Genomic DNA, 14,233 nt, shown 5'->3' with positions numbered 1-14,233 from the left:
CATGACCACACCTTATCACCCATCCCGTGTAGGTAGGGAACCATGACCACACCTTATCACCCATCCCGTGTAGGTAGGGAACCATGACCACACCTTATTCCCCATCCCGTGTAGGTAGGGAACCATGACCACACCTTATCCCCCATCCCGTGTAGGTAGGGAACCATGACCACACCTTATTCCCCATCCCGTGTAGGTAGGGAACCATGACCACACCTTATCCCCCATCCCGTGTAGGTAGGGAACCATGACCACACCTTATCCCCCATCCCGTGTAGGTAGGGAACCATGACCACACCTTATTCCCCATCCCGTGTAGGTAGGGAACCATGACCACACCTTATCACCCATCCCGTGTAGGTAGGGAACCATGACCACACCTTATCCCCCATCCCGTGTAGGTAGGGAACCATGACCTCACCTTATCACCCAGCCAGTGCCATTAGTACAGTGTCAGTATATAGAATGTTTCACTGATCATTGTATTCCTGCCACTAGTGACATCACATAGTGTCAGGGTCAGTAAGCCCCTCCCAGCCAGGGTCAGCTGGCGTTAGATTGGTCGCACACTGTCGCACTCACGCTATAGGTCGCTGATCACCGCCATTACTAGTATAGTGTTTGTACGGATCAATATATTGATCATGAACAGAACTATACTAGTGCCGGCTTTGTATAGTGTCCCCAATACTCAGTGTTAGCCGGATCGGCCCGGTCACTGCCAGCACTAGTGTTCAGCCCCTCCACTGTTCTTCACAGAAGATTTGTACCAATTGTGGGCCAAGGCAATTTATACCCCACAATACATGGCCGCCCCCCAAATTCAGCTCTTGTCACACAATTCACATGGAACTCTATCACCGTTTATGAAATTAAAACTTTTCTGGGCCGAACCCCCAACATGGACATTACAGAAAAGAATGAATTGCAGTCATATTGGTCCGCAGACCCGATTCATCGTATGTCCGTGTTCTCTGCTGGTACATATATGTCCAACATGGACCAGCAATGTACTGGAACGTCGCTGGACTTGGAGTGGTTATACCGGGAGGATGCTTGCAGCTACAGGCATCATTCTAGTGCTGGTTTATTAGCTGGTGGGCGGCTTTCATGTAAAAGTAATCCTAGTGGCCAATTAGCTGCAGAATTGTTTTTATGAACATTATAAATGATTTCCTATAGCAGCAAATCTGATGAGATGAATGAAGTGGGTGTAAAGTGGAAGCAGTGGATGTGCAGGGAGCAGCATCTTGAGCACAAAGCACTTTATGTTGTGGATGGATTTGCACACGGTTCAGTTTCCTTCATTTATTGATAAACCCCATAAGACCAATGAAGTGGGTGTAAAGTGGAAGCAGTGGATGTGCAGAGAATAGGATTTGGAGCCCCGAGCTCTTTATCTCTGAATGTCTCCACATATTTGTAGTGTATTTGTGATGATTTCTGTGCACACACAATAGGACAGCGCTGTGACACATAATGCTCTTCTAGATGACAGGGAATCCTTCCCTTTGTTACAGCAGCAGTCCGCTAGAAGGTTTTTGTAGGTTTGGAGTTGTTACACATAGCGCGGGTTTTATCCATTTATAGTGATGACATCATTGCCCAAATCTGGGGGTCACCAGCCATTTCCACCCTTTACTCCCAGCTGGGGGGCTTTGTATCCATATACCAGATGTTCTACAGGACTAAATCTGCAATCAATGTTACTGCAAAATCAAAGGGGCCAAAACCCCTCCCCCGAGCATTTCTGTCCCTCTTGGTGGGAGTGGAGGTGACCCCTCTATAAGGATCTACAGTCCATACACACCCAGCACAAGGCCGGGGTCACACTACCAGACGCTTCTCGGGGCTGCAGTTCCTCTGAGCTCCACAAGGTGGGGCTCTCACTTCTACCAAGACAGGAAGTCTCTATGGAAGACAGACAGGAAGTGATGTCAGGTAAAGAGGAAGTGATGTCAGGTACAGACAGGAAGTCCCATAGGAGACGTGAATCAGGAGGAAGTAGAAAGGAGACATTCCTGGATCTGGCAGCAGAGGAGGTAATACGTAGATGAACCCCTTCAGGGGGAGGAGTTGATGATAATATATTTGCTCCCAAAGCTGGCCTACATGGTTCAGTTTTATCGTTCAGCCAGCGGGATGACCATAAAAACTGAAGTGATTCCCCCATCCACACATAGGAGGTGGATGGGGGAATCCTCCCCGCTGCACTCTTTTTTTCTGACAATGGGGGGACTCCTCTGTTCTCAGAATACACGGACCAGCACTGAAGCTATTGGCTGCAGCCGTGGGGGGAGTGGCTTTTATCCGGCAGTGGCCACACATGGATGGAAATGTGAGCGATCCCTGCTGAACCAGCTGAATTTCCATGGATCTATGGTCACCTTCAGTGACTTCCTCCTCTCCCCCTCATCTCATTCATGATGGAAGTCAGAGAATCCTATGACATCACACTGACCTCACAGCTGCTCCTCCTCCCAATGTCCCTCCATCAAGAGACAGAATCCTATGACATCACACTGACCTCACAGCTCCTCCCCCCAATGTCCCTCCATCCAGAGAATCCTATGACATCACACTGACCTCACAGCTCCTCCTCCCAATGTCCCTCCATCCAGAGTCAGAGAATCCTATGACATCACAGTGACCTCACAGCTCCTCCCCCCAATGTCCCTCCATTTGGCTTTTTTCTGTTCCTCTTAGGATGTGGGGGGTCCCTTGGTATCCTCACATGTAAAGTGGGACTGTTGGTCCTGCCTTGTATGTAATGACATCAGAATGCTGCAACAAGCCTATACCCTGCGTAGTGTGGGGGTCCTGTGGGGGGGAATTATACCTCAGCCTGAAGTGGGGCTTTAATAAAATGGAGACCTGAATGGAGAGGTGAGGAGGATTCTGGGAATATCATTTGATGTGACTATTTGTGTTCAGATGTAGAGTTTTCCTCCTGTGAAGTCTGGAGATCATATGACATCACATTGCCTCCACCTCCCTCCCTGATAGAAGAGAGAAAGAAGAAGAAGATTCTAGAAGTCACCAGAGAGATCACTGAGCTGCTGACAGGAGAGGTGAGCGGTGCCGGGAATTCTGGGACATTCTCCAGTAACAGACAAGGGATGTGTCTGGATGGTGACTGTATCATTGTGTGTGTCAGGTTCCTATAAGGTGTCAGGGTGTCACTGTCTATTTCTCCATGGAGGAGTGGGAGTATTTAGAAGGACACAAGGATCTCTACAAGGACGTCATGATGGACAATCAGCCGCCCCTCACATCACCGGGTAAGAGGAGACTTTATTGTAAAGGAGAGAGCAGTACGGAGGATCCACCTAGATCCCCCATCATCTGATAAACACATAGAAACAATGGATTCAGTCAGTGTGTGTGTTTCCTACAGATGGATCCAGTCATGGGAACCCACCAGAGAGATGTCCCCGTCCTCTGTATTCCCGGGATTCCACACAGGAAGGTCACACCATCCCTCACCATCATCAGGTAGATGATGACAATTATTGGTAGTTGTGATTTATACACAGCATGTTTGTTACAATGAATGTTTTATTATATCTTTCAGAGTGGAATCCTCGGGGATGAGAATATTGATGTTAAAGAAGAGTATAAAGAGGAGGATGAGGAGTATGGAGTGATGGAGGAGTTTTCAGAAGGACACAAGGATATGATGGAGCCACCTAATACCAGGAACCCACCAGAGAGATGTCCCCGTCCTCTGTATTCCCGGGATTCCACACAGGAAGGTCACACCATCCCTCACTATTACAAGGTTGGTGGGATGGAGCATTAAGAACATGGACTCATAGAAGTGATATTTTTTTATGTGATGCCACAATATTGGAGTTTATGTTTTACAGATGAGCTCTTCTATTATTATTTTATTAGGATGAAGATCTGATAGATATAAAAGTTGAGGTGAAAGCAGAAGAAGAAGAGGCGTATGTGAGGGATGATCAGCAGTCTATGGAGGAGGATGGAATAACGGGGACATTTATAGAGGAGGACACTCCTACAGAGATCAGCACAGGTGGGTCATGAACACTAAATCCATTCCTCCACCCATACTGCTCACTGATTGGTCCAGAGTAGGGCGGGGACTGGGTGATATCAGCCTGTAATCCCCTGGTCACTTTCCTGAGCTGTGTTCCCCGTCCTGTATTCCTGGATTTCTCTCGGATAATCTTCCTTCTCTGTGCTGCAGACACAATTTATGTCTCTAGACTGGATTTATGGAGGTTCTGGGGTTCAGCTGGCAGCAAAATGTTGATTTTTACTCTAAGCATTGCATAATGTAGGCACCCAGGACATGTGACTGGGGTCTCCTGCCTTGTGCCTGACTCCTCCAGGGGACCTTCTCTGTTATCTGCTGGCTGTGCCGGGTGGAGGGATATGTCTGTAGTGTCTCAGACCCAAGTCACTGAGTGCAGTCTCAGGAGATGGGAGGCAGCGGTGTGGGACCTCTGCAACTTGTCTACAGTAACAAATCATGTGTCTGCTGATTGCTGAATACTAATTTTATGAGTCCTGACCATTACACTGTATAATTTATATTGTACATTACATACTCCTGACCCCTGCACTATATACTCTATGTTGTACATTACATACTCCTGACCCCTGCACTATATACTCTATGTTGTACATTACATACTCCTGACCCCTGCACTATATACTCTATGTTGTACATTACATCATTCTGATACTGTATAGTCCTAACATTTGTATCCTATATAATAAGTTGTACATTACATTGGCCTTACTTCTTTTTCTCCCATTTCCTCCCAGCTGGACATTTTATATCGGATGATGTGATTGGAGCACAGACTTTTACATGGTGATAATAATGTGATAACATCCTCCAACTTTGGACCCTTAAACAGAAAGTGATAATGAGGGAGGAGTCAATACCCCAATGATGGTGGTCTTCAGGATCAGTCCAGTCTTCATCTTGGTTGTTCTCCCCCCATCCTCACTCTCTGACCTCTGGTGGGGCTCAGCCCCGCTGTTCTTCATGACTAAATCATGGAGTAAATAAGGAAGTGCAGTACTTCTTGTGTTGGGAAGATGGCGATGAGTGATAGAGGGGGTGGGGACCCTCGTCCTATAATCCCCTCATCACTGTCCCTTCTATAAAAGACAGTTCTGGTTGTTTACTCACTCTCTGACTAAGGTCCATGAATAAAGAAATGACCTGGTAGGAGATCAGAGGAGCCATTTCCTAGTTCCCTTGAGGGTGGAATTGTAAGCTCCTCAGAGACCAAGCTGCCTGATGTGGGCGGAGTCCTGGTTTGGGGGAACCAATCAGCTCCTGTCTAGTAATCCTCTTTGTCTTTGTATTTTAGTCCATGGCCGGGAGATGAGGAAAACCTCCGAGGATTGTCTCACTTTGTCTCCAGACTGGAAAGTAGAAGATGAGGTCATCACACAGTATAGTCCAGGAGAAAACCCGGCTCCCTCCAATGTCCATCCAGCACCACCCAGTGTAGATGGACCATCGGATTCCTCGTATCCTGAGGAACCTCAGACTGTGCGGGACCGGGCCGGCCTTCCAACAGGGAAAAGCTTCTCCTGTACTGAGTGCGGGAAATGTTTCCATTGTAAATCCAATCTTAATAGGCATAAAAGATCTCACATGGGGGAGAAGCCGTATTCCTGTCCTGAGTGCGGGAAATGTTTTTCACAAAAGTCCAATCTTTACATACATCAGAGATTGCACACAGGGGAGAAGCCGTATTTCTGTCCTGAGTGCGGGAAATGTTTTTCAAAAACATCCCATCTTTACAGACATCAGAGATCTCACACAGGGGAGAAGCCGTATTCCTGTCCTGAGTGCGGGAAATGTTTTTCTGACAAAACTAGTCTTCACACACATCAGAGATCTCACACAGGAGAGAAGCCTTATGCCTGTCCTGAGTGCGGGAAATGTTTTTCAGATAAGTCCAATCTTTACTCACATCAGAGATTGCACACAGGGGAGAAGCCGTATTCCTGTCCTGTGTGCGGGAAATGTTTTTCAGACAAGGCTAGTCTTTACGCACATCATAGATCTCACACAGGGGAGAAGCCGTATTCCTGTCCTGAGTGCGGGAAATGTTTTTCACAAAAATCCAATCTTTACACACATCAGAGATCTCACACAGGGGAGAAGCCGTATTCCTGTCCTGAGTGCGGGAAATGTTTTTCAGACAAAACTAGTCTTCACAGACATCAGAGATCTCACACAGGAGAGAAGCCTTATGCCTGTCCTGAGTGCGGGAAATGTTTTTCAGATAAGTCCAATCTTTACTCACATCAGAGATCTCACACAGGGGAGAAGCCTTATTCCTGTTCTCTGTGCAGGAAATGTTTTTCAGACAAGGCTAGTCTTCACGCACATCATAGATCTCACACGGGGGAGAAGCCGTATTCCTGTCCTGAGTGTGGGAAATGTTTTTCAAAGAAGTCCAATCTTTACACACATCAGAGATCTCACACGGGGGAGAAACCGTATTCCTGTCCTGAGTGCGGGAAATGTTTTTCACAGAAGTCCAATCTTTACACACATCAGAGATCTCACACGGGAGAGAAGCTGTATTCCTGTTCTGAGTGCGGGATATGTTTTTTAGAGAACTCCAGTCTGCACAAACATCAGAGATCTCACATGAGGGAGAAGCCATATTCCTGTCATGAGTGAGGGAAATGTTCCTCACTGAAGTCCTGTCTTCCTGTACATCAGGGGTCCCACACAACCCTGGAGGTGTATTAGTGCCTTGAGTGCGGGAAATGTCTTCTAGATGAATGTTGCTGGACATCCCAGCTCTCATGTGGGGAAGAAGCACACCCTGATATACACCTCAGATATACTCCATGGCTGATCTTCATCATGGAAGAAACAGTCCATAAGGAGATCAGAGGTCCCCAAAGACATGGATGAAGTGTGGGACCGGGTCGGCCATTGATGGCAGAAGACGTTTTCAATGTATTTTCCATGAATGGAAGACATTCCAGCAGCTCAGATGTGATCCTAATAACATTGGTTCCCCCATTCACACAGGAGGAATGGACATGCACTTTCACCAGGTGAATGGTTCCACACATTCTTTATGAATAGACCCCCAAATGTCAGGAGACGTTTCTATAAAGACGGGAAGTATGGAGCAGAGAAATGAAGAGACCTCCCAGCAATGTTATTACCAGGCTGCAGCTAGGGGGAGCTCTAATGTCACCCCAGCAGAGGGATCCCATCTAGCCCACATTAACCCTCTCACTGCCAGAGCTGTTTCTGCATGATTTTGCACACATGGGAAAATGCAGATTTTGGTCCTGAAGATGAGATAAACCCCCAAACATCTATTCTGTGACATCAGAGGCCCTGGAGAATAAAATGGTGGTGATTGTTAAGGTGTTCCCCGTACACAGATTCCCCTTCATATCCGCCTTTATTTCCTCCTTTCCCCCATTTTCTATGTTGGGATCTTTTCTACAATACTTTGTTATAATAATGGAACACGTTGTGTATTGTATTGTACACCAATAATAATGACTCCGCCCCCACATTCCAGACAAGGGATCTTCCTGACCAATTGGATTTCTGCCTTTACTGTTTCCTGAATGTTTTTTATGCTTCAATCTTGTTAAATGTAAAATTATAATAAAAATTGTATTGAATGAAAAACAAAATGGTGTGTGTGTGCAATGATGACAAAGCTGTGTATCCAGAAACGGCTGGTCGGTGACACTTCCATATACAGACCAATGAAGTGACAAGGAAGCCCTAGAACCCTTTGGAGGAACCCTGGCTGAGAAAGGCTGGACTAGGCAGTCACATATCTCTGCCCCCCTTGCAGGGTTCCCAACCCTCCGGGACTTTTATTCCTGACACAACATGAACATTTACTGACGGAGGACATGTTTTTCCTGACATCCTGAAAAATGACAGAACTCCTGTTAGGATTATTATTATTATACAGTATTTATATAGCGCCAAAGGGTATGCTCAGCACTGTACAGTAACGGGGGGGGACAGAACATGAGACAAGACAGTGACAATACAATACACGAGGGGTGCGAGGGTCCTGCTCTTTCGAGCTTACAGTCTAGGAGGGAAGGGAAGGTGTTGTAGCAAACTAGCTCCTCAGAGCTGGAAGCGGAGTTCCCCTGTTCCTTGCTGTATTTGAGGTCTTCCTCGAATCATTCCTCACATCCCCCCCTTGCATTCCTGTGAGGCAGACTTTATCTCCTGGCTGATGAGGTGGAACAACCTAAGACATGGGAAGTGGAGACAGGCTGTCTACGAACGTTTCACTTTGGTCACCCAAAGCTATGTAAGCCCCACACCTTATCAAACTGACCCGAGAACTGAACATTCCTCAGGTCAACTGTATGGTTCATATCATGGGAAATGAAGCTGGTAGTTTAGTTTAGAGTTCCCCAATGACCACTCCCAAAACGTGTAGTCAGAGCCCCCCCCTCCCCTTGAGAGGGACTTTCAAGAGAGTTAGAGCTTGTCACACTCACACACACACACATCGTAACAGAGGAGATCAAAGAACCTTTCTGCTCTGCATCTTGGATTTGCAAACCCAGGCATATGGGCAAGTAACTTAACCCGGTAATCTTCTTCCTAATTATCTCTTTGCTGTGTCTTTATATACATATATATATATTTTTGTGACATCTCTTTGTAAATATTTATTTGCATCTGTCTGACGCTTTTAGTAATAAATCTTTCTTTCTGAAAGTGTTAAACTGTTTCTAAGCGCTTACTTGCAATTCACGAATCCCTGCCTTTGAAGAGACGCTACTGTTTGTATATCTCTATAGCAGGTCCGCGGGCCGTGCTATATAGATCAATATTTCAATCATTATAGTGTATATTTGATAACAGGAGTTTCCCAGTGTCCGACAAAAGTGGTGGTGGCAGTAGAGGGTTAGTTGCGTAATTAACCCGACCCAGTAACAAGCGCATTCAGGCTGCAGGCACCGATTGTAGTCCATTAGCTGGGCAATTGCTGTGCTGGGTGCAGCTGGCTGGGGCCTTGTTACGCGCGTCACACTGCGGTTTTAGAACGGCTGGTCCTTCGGTCACGAGTTTGGTGAGAAGGTCTGGGGTCTGACGCCGTGGGCGTGACGTATTACTGTTAGTCGCGGTCGTGCGATTGTCGCCTGTTGGTCGGTGGCGACCGTGGGTCATGACATGTGGCACAGGAGGAGATGGCTGTGGGGGATGGAGTGGTGGGAGGAGTGGAGGAGGTTAGTTGTTAGGTGAGGTTGGGTGTTAGGTGAAGTTGGGGTAGGCTTCCCTGAAGAGGAGGGTTTTCAGGGTGCGCCTGAAGGTGAGGAGGGTAGGCGACAGTCTGATGGATTGGGGTGGAGAGTTCCAGAGGATGGGGGAAGGCCTGGAGAAGTCCTGCAATCGGGCGTGTGAGGAGGAGACCAGGGAGGTAGAGAGCAGGAGGTCCTGTGAGGAGCGGAGGGAACGGGTAGGGTAGTATTTGGGTATCAGGTAAGTTATGTAGTTTGGGGCGGTGTTGTGAATGCCTTTGTAGGTCAGAGTTAGCAGTTTGAATTTGATGCGTTGGGCAATCGGGAGCCAGTGAAGGGATTGGCAGAGGGGGGAGGCAGATGTGGAGCGGTTGGTGAGGTGGATGAGTCTAGCCGCTGAGTTTAGGATCGACTAGAGTGGGGATAGCGTTCGTTTGGGTAGGCCTACACTGACCACTGATATAAGGGGGTCCTTCTCCCATTGGTCACCAATGTAAGGGACCACTACACTGACCACTGATATAAGGGGGTCCTTCTCCCATTGGTCACCAATGTAAGGGACCACTACACTGACCACTGATATAAGGGGGTCCTTCTCCCATTGGTCACCAATGTAAGGGACCACTACACTGACCACTGATATAAGGGGGTCCTTCTCCCATTGGTCACCAATGTAAGGGACCACTACACTGACCACTGATATAAGGGGGTCCTTCTCCCATTGGTCACCAATGTAAGGGACCACTACACTGACCACTGATATAAGGGGTCCTTCTCCCATTGGTCACCAATGTAAGGGACCACTACACTGACCACTGATATAAGGGGGTCCTTCTCCCATTGGTCACCAATGTAAGGGACCACTACACTGACCACTGATATAAGGGGTCCTTCTCCCATTGGTCACCAATGTAAGGGACAAATACAATGACCACTTGGGATGATCTCTGGGTTTAGTTGTCGGAGAGTAGGGATGAGACGACAGTACAAACCAAACTTTGCCTGTTCCGGTCCCGTGTTTTGCAGGAGCCGATCATCACATGTAGAAGAGACATTTCTACCACTTCTATATATAACTAGGCGTGTCCATACTGGAGATTTCCATTTAGTTTGGATACATTCGTTCATTGAAGAATTTCATTTAATCCCCTTCGTTATGTTGGCCCAATTCATCTTCAGAATTTGTTTTGTATTTCCAGCATTTGTTTTGTATATTCGTTGGTTCGGGTGGATTTGATAAAGTTGGTGGTTTTTCCAGAATATTGCTGTACATCTCAATCTCTGAAAATGAGATTTTCATACAAAAAACAAATTGAAACCAAACGCACGTTTATATATAACAGCTTCCTGCACTGGGGCCTAAGGAAGCAACGGATACTTGTAACTGCCAAATCCCCAGGAATCAGTGATGTCATTGGGAATCCCTGCATGTAAGGAAGGGGGTGGGGATAGCAGTGACATCACTGACTAAATATGGCCAATGGTCACATTTGGACAATTGTCAGGAGCATCTAGCACTCCTGCTCCATCACTGCTGCTGGTCTCATTCCAGCATCCTGGTTTTGAATGTAATACATTCTCCCTGTCTATCTGTCCAGCTGAAAGTTGATGGATGTTGCCAGTTTCTGGGTGGAGACCAAACTTGATTTAAGCCAGCCAAGCCTGCAGTCCCATGCTTGTGATATTGTGTTTTTAACACATGCTCCAATCTCCCTGTTTGTCTGCCAGTTTGGATTCCCTCATTGACGACCTCGGATCAGATATCTACTACTCTCTGAACTCTTCCTGCCTTTTGACTATGGATCTGACCCCGAGTACCCTGAACCTTGCCTGCCTTTTACCTGGACTGTCATTGAACCAATCTGTCTGTCTGCCAACCTCAAGTCCCTTTTTTCTGTGCTCAGTTCAGACCTGCCCCAGCATGGAAGCCAGGCACTATAGCATTGTGTATAAGTCCTGGGAGTAACTGAGCTTGCCTTATGGGAAAGGGGGCGGCTTTAGGTGAAGAACACAGAAGCCATCTCTAGTGTGTGACCACCTGTGTTAGGGGTAAGTGTGACATTATCACAAGTCTTTAACAAGAACGTGTTTCTGTGAAGATGGACTCTACACAGGATCATGTATTTGCTGAGGAGATATGCAAACTGAGAGGTCAAGTCCAGGAACTATCTGTGCATGTAAACGCACCCCCAGCAGTAATGCAGGAACCAGAGCCCAGGGTTATCCCGCCTGATCATGTTTCTGGTGACCCGACATGTTTTCCAACTTTAAAAACAGTTGTTTACTATGCTTCAAGCTCAGACCACACTCTTCTGGTTCTGAAGGACACGGGTTAACCTTGTTGTCACATGGTTGCAGGGGCCCCCAGTCTTGGGCTTTTAGTCTCCTCACAGATGACCCAGCCTGAGGGTCAGTTGGGTTTAATCAATGATAATCCTGACCGTGCCCACTCAGCAGAAACTAACCAGCAGGATAAATACATCGCTGAACAATACTGTTCTGATTTCCACCACTGGTCACCTGACTCGGGGTGGAAGGCCCCAGATCCAAGAAGTTGGTTCAGGTTAGGCCTATCCTTTATCCTCTGGGGAAAAGGGTAGAAGATCTCAGGGCCTCTGCTTATACTGGGAGGACCATGGCCACTGTGTCACCAGCTGCTCCAATAAGCCAAGAAAAGGGCCCTTCCCCTGAACCTTTAAACTCTATTTTTAGGGCCCGTCTAGTGCTCTGCTTATTCTACCCCTGGAAAGCTGTTTGTTCCCCTCCACCTTAGGCATAAAGTGCTTTCAGAGGCATATCCAGCTAAGATGGCCGAGTTCCCAGGGAATACTAAAACCTTTTCTTTGGTTTCTCGTGGGCTTTAGTGGTCTCTCTCCATAAGGACTCCTGTTTCTGTGTAAGAGCTTGCAGAATCTGTGCTCACTATAAGTCCTCAAAAGTCCAACACTCTGGATTACCCCTTCCTTTGCCTGTCCATAATCACCCTTGGATGCATGTCCAGGCTGACTTGTCCTCAAGGTCTGCTGCCTCTACACCTGCTGATGCGGTCTAGTCTGTCTCTGCACCTGATGATGCGGTCTAGTCTGTCTCTACACCTGATGATGTGGTCTAGTCTGTCTCTACACCTGCTGATGCGGTCTAGTCTGTCTCTACACCTGCTGATGCGGTCTAGTCTGTCTCTACACCTGCTGATGCGGTCTAGTCTGTCTCTACACCTGCTGATGTCATCTAGTCTGTCTCTACACCTGATGATGCGGTCTAGTCTGTCTCTACACCTGCTGATGTCATCTAGTCTGTCTCTACACCTGCTGATGCGGTCTAGTCATCTCTACACCTGCTGATGCGGTCTAGTCTGTCTCTACACCTGATGATGCGGTCTAGTCTGTCTCTACACCTGCTGATGCGGTCTAGTCTGTCTCTACACCTGCTGATGCGGTCTAGTCTGTCTCTGCACCTGCTGATGCGGTCTAGTCTGTCTCTACACCTGCTGATGCAGTCTAGTCTGTCTCTACACCTGCTGATGCGGTCTGGTCTGTCTCTACACCTGCTGATGCGATCTGGTCTGTCTCTACACCTGCTGATGCGGTCTAGTCTGTCTCTACACCTGATGATGCGGTCTGGTCTGTCTCTACACCTGCTGATGCGGCCTAGTCTGTCTCTACACCTGCTGATGCGGTCTAGTCTGTCTCTACACCTGCTGATGCGGTCTGGTCTGTCTCTACACCTGCTGATGCGGCCTAGTCTGTCTCTACACCTGCTGATGCGGTCTAGTCTGTCTCTACACCTGCTGATGCGGCCTAGTCTGTCTCTACACCTGATGATGCGGTCTAGTCTGTCTCTACACCTGCTGATGCGGCCTAGTCTGTCTCTACACCTGCTGATGCGGTCTAGTCTGTCTCTGCACCTGCTGATGCGGTCTAGTCTGTCTCTACACCTGCTGATGCGGTCTAGTCTGTCTCTACACCTGCTGATGCGGTCTAGTCTGTCTCTACACCTGATGATGCGGTCTAGTCTGTCTCTACACCTGCTGATGCGGTCTAGTCTGTCTCTACACCTGCTGATGCGGTCTAGTCTGTCTCTGCACCTGCTGATGCGGTCTAGTCTGTCTCTACACCTGCTGATGCGGTCTAGTCTGTCTCTGCACCTGCTGATGCGGTCTAGTCTGTCTCTACACCTGCTGATGCGGTCTAGTCTGTCTCTACACCTGCTGATGCGGTCTGGTCTGTCTCTACACCTGCTGATGCGATCTGGTCTGTCTCTACACCTGCTGATGCGGTCTAGTCTGTCTCTACACCTGATGATGCGGTCTGGTCTGTCTCTACACCTGCTGATGCGGTCTAGTCTGTCTCTACACCTGCTGATGCGGTCTAGTCTGTCTCTACACCTGCTGATGCGGTCTGGTCTGTCTCTACACCTGCTGATGCGGCCTAGTCTGTCTCTACACCTGCTGATGCGGTCTAGTCTGTCTCTACACCTGCTGATGCGGTCTAGTCTGTCTCTACACCTGCTGATGCGGTCTAGTCTGTCTCTACACCTGCTGATGCGGTCTAGTCTGTCTCTACACCTGCTGATGCGGTCTAGTCTGTCTCTACACCTGCTGATGCGGTCTAGTCTGTCTCTACACCTGCTGATGTCATCTAGTCTGTCTCTACACCTGATGATGCGGTCTAGTCTGTCTCTACACCTGCTGATGTCATCTAGTCTGTCTCTACACCTGCTGATGCGGTCTAGTCTGTCTCTACACCTGCTGATGCGGTCTAGTCTGTCTCTACACCTGCTGATGCGGTCTAGTCTGTCTCTACACCTGCTGATGCGGTCTAGTCTGTCTCTACACCTGCTGATGCGGTCTAGTCTGTCTCTGCACCTGCTGATGCGGTCTAGTCTGTCTCTACACCTGCTGATGCGGTCTAGTCTGTCTCTACACCTGCTGATGCGGTCTGGTCTGTCTCTACACCTGCTGATGCGATCTGGTCTGTCT

At 48.0% G+C, this 14,233-nt stretch overlaps 1 protein-coding gene and 1 long non-coding RNA gene across 2 annotated transcripts in view; both read left to right on the top strand.

The window, feature by feature from the left end:
• The first annotated feature begins 1,920 nt into the window (after nucleotides 1-1,920).
• On the top strand, nucleotides 1,921-3,275 carry LOC149443561 (uncharacterized). Its single transcript, XR_016306653.1, has 3 exons — nucleotides 1,921-2,042; nucleotides 2,935-3,071; nucleotides 3,158-3,275. It is a non-coding gene; the product is annotated as an uncharacterized LOC149443561 (long non-coding RNA).
• Nucleotides 3,276-5,358: 2,083 nt separating this feature from the next.
• Nucleotides 5,359-14,233, top strand: part of LOC149443560 (uncharacterized) — a 74,494-nt gene continuing 65,619 nt past the window's right edge. The window contains exon 1 of the mRNA XM_089655570.1: nucleotides 5,359-6,676. Within this exon, the coding sequence (XP_089511696.1) occupies nucleotides 5,369-6,676 (1,308 nt within the window). The 5' untranslated portion in view covers nucleotides 5,359-5,368. The remainder of the gene's footprint in view (nucleotides 6,677-14,233) is intronic.

This window comes from Staurois parvus, unplaced genomic scaffold (genome assembly GCF_062004578.1).
Source record: "Staurois parvus isolate SC_StPar_1 unplaced genomic scaffold, SC_StPar_1.0 ptg000849l, whole genome shotgun sequence".
In the NCBI taxonomy this organism is placed as follows: Eukaryota; Metazoa; Chordata; class Amphibia; order Anura; family Ranidae; genus Staurois; species Staurois parvus.
This window is presented reverse-complemented; position numbering and strand designations above follow the sequence as displayed.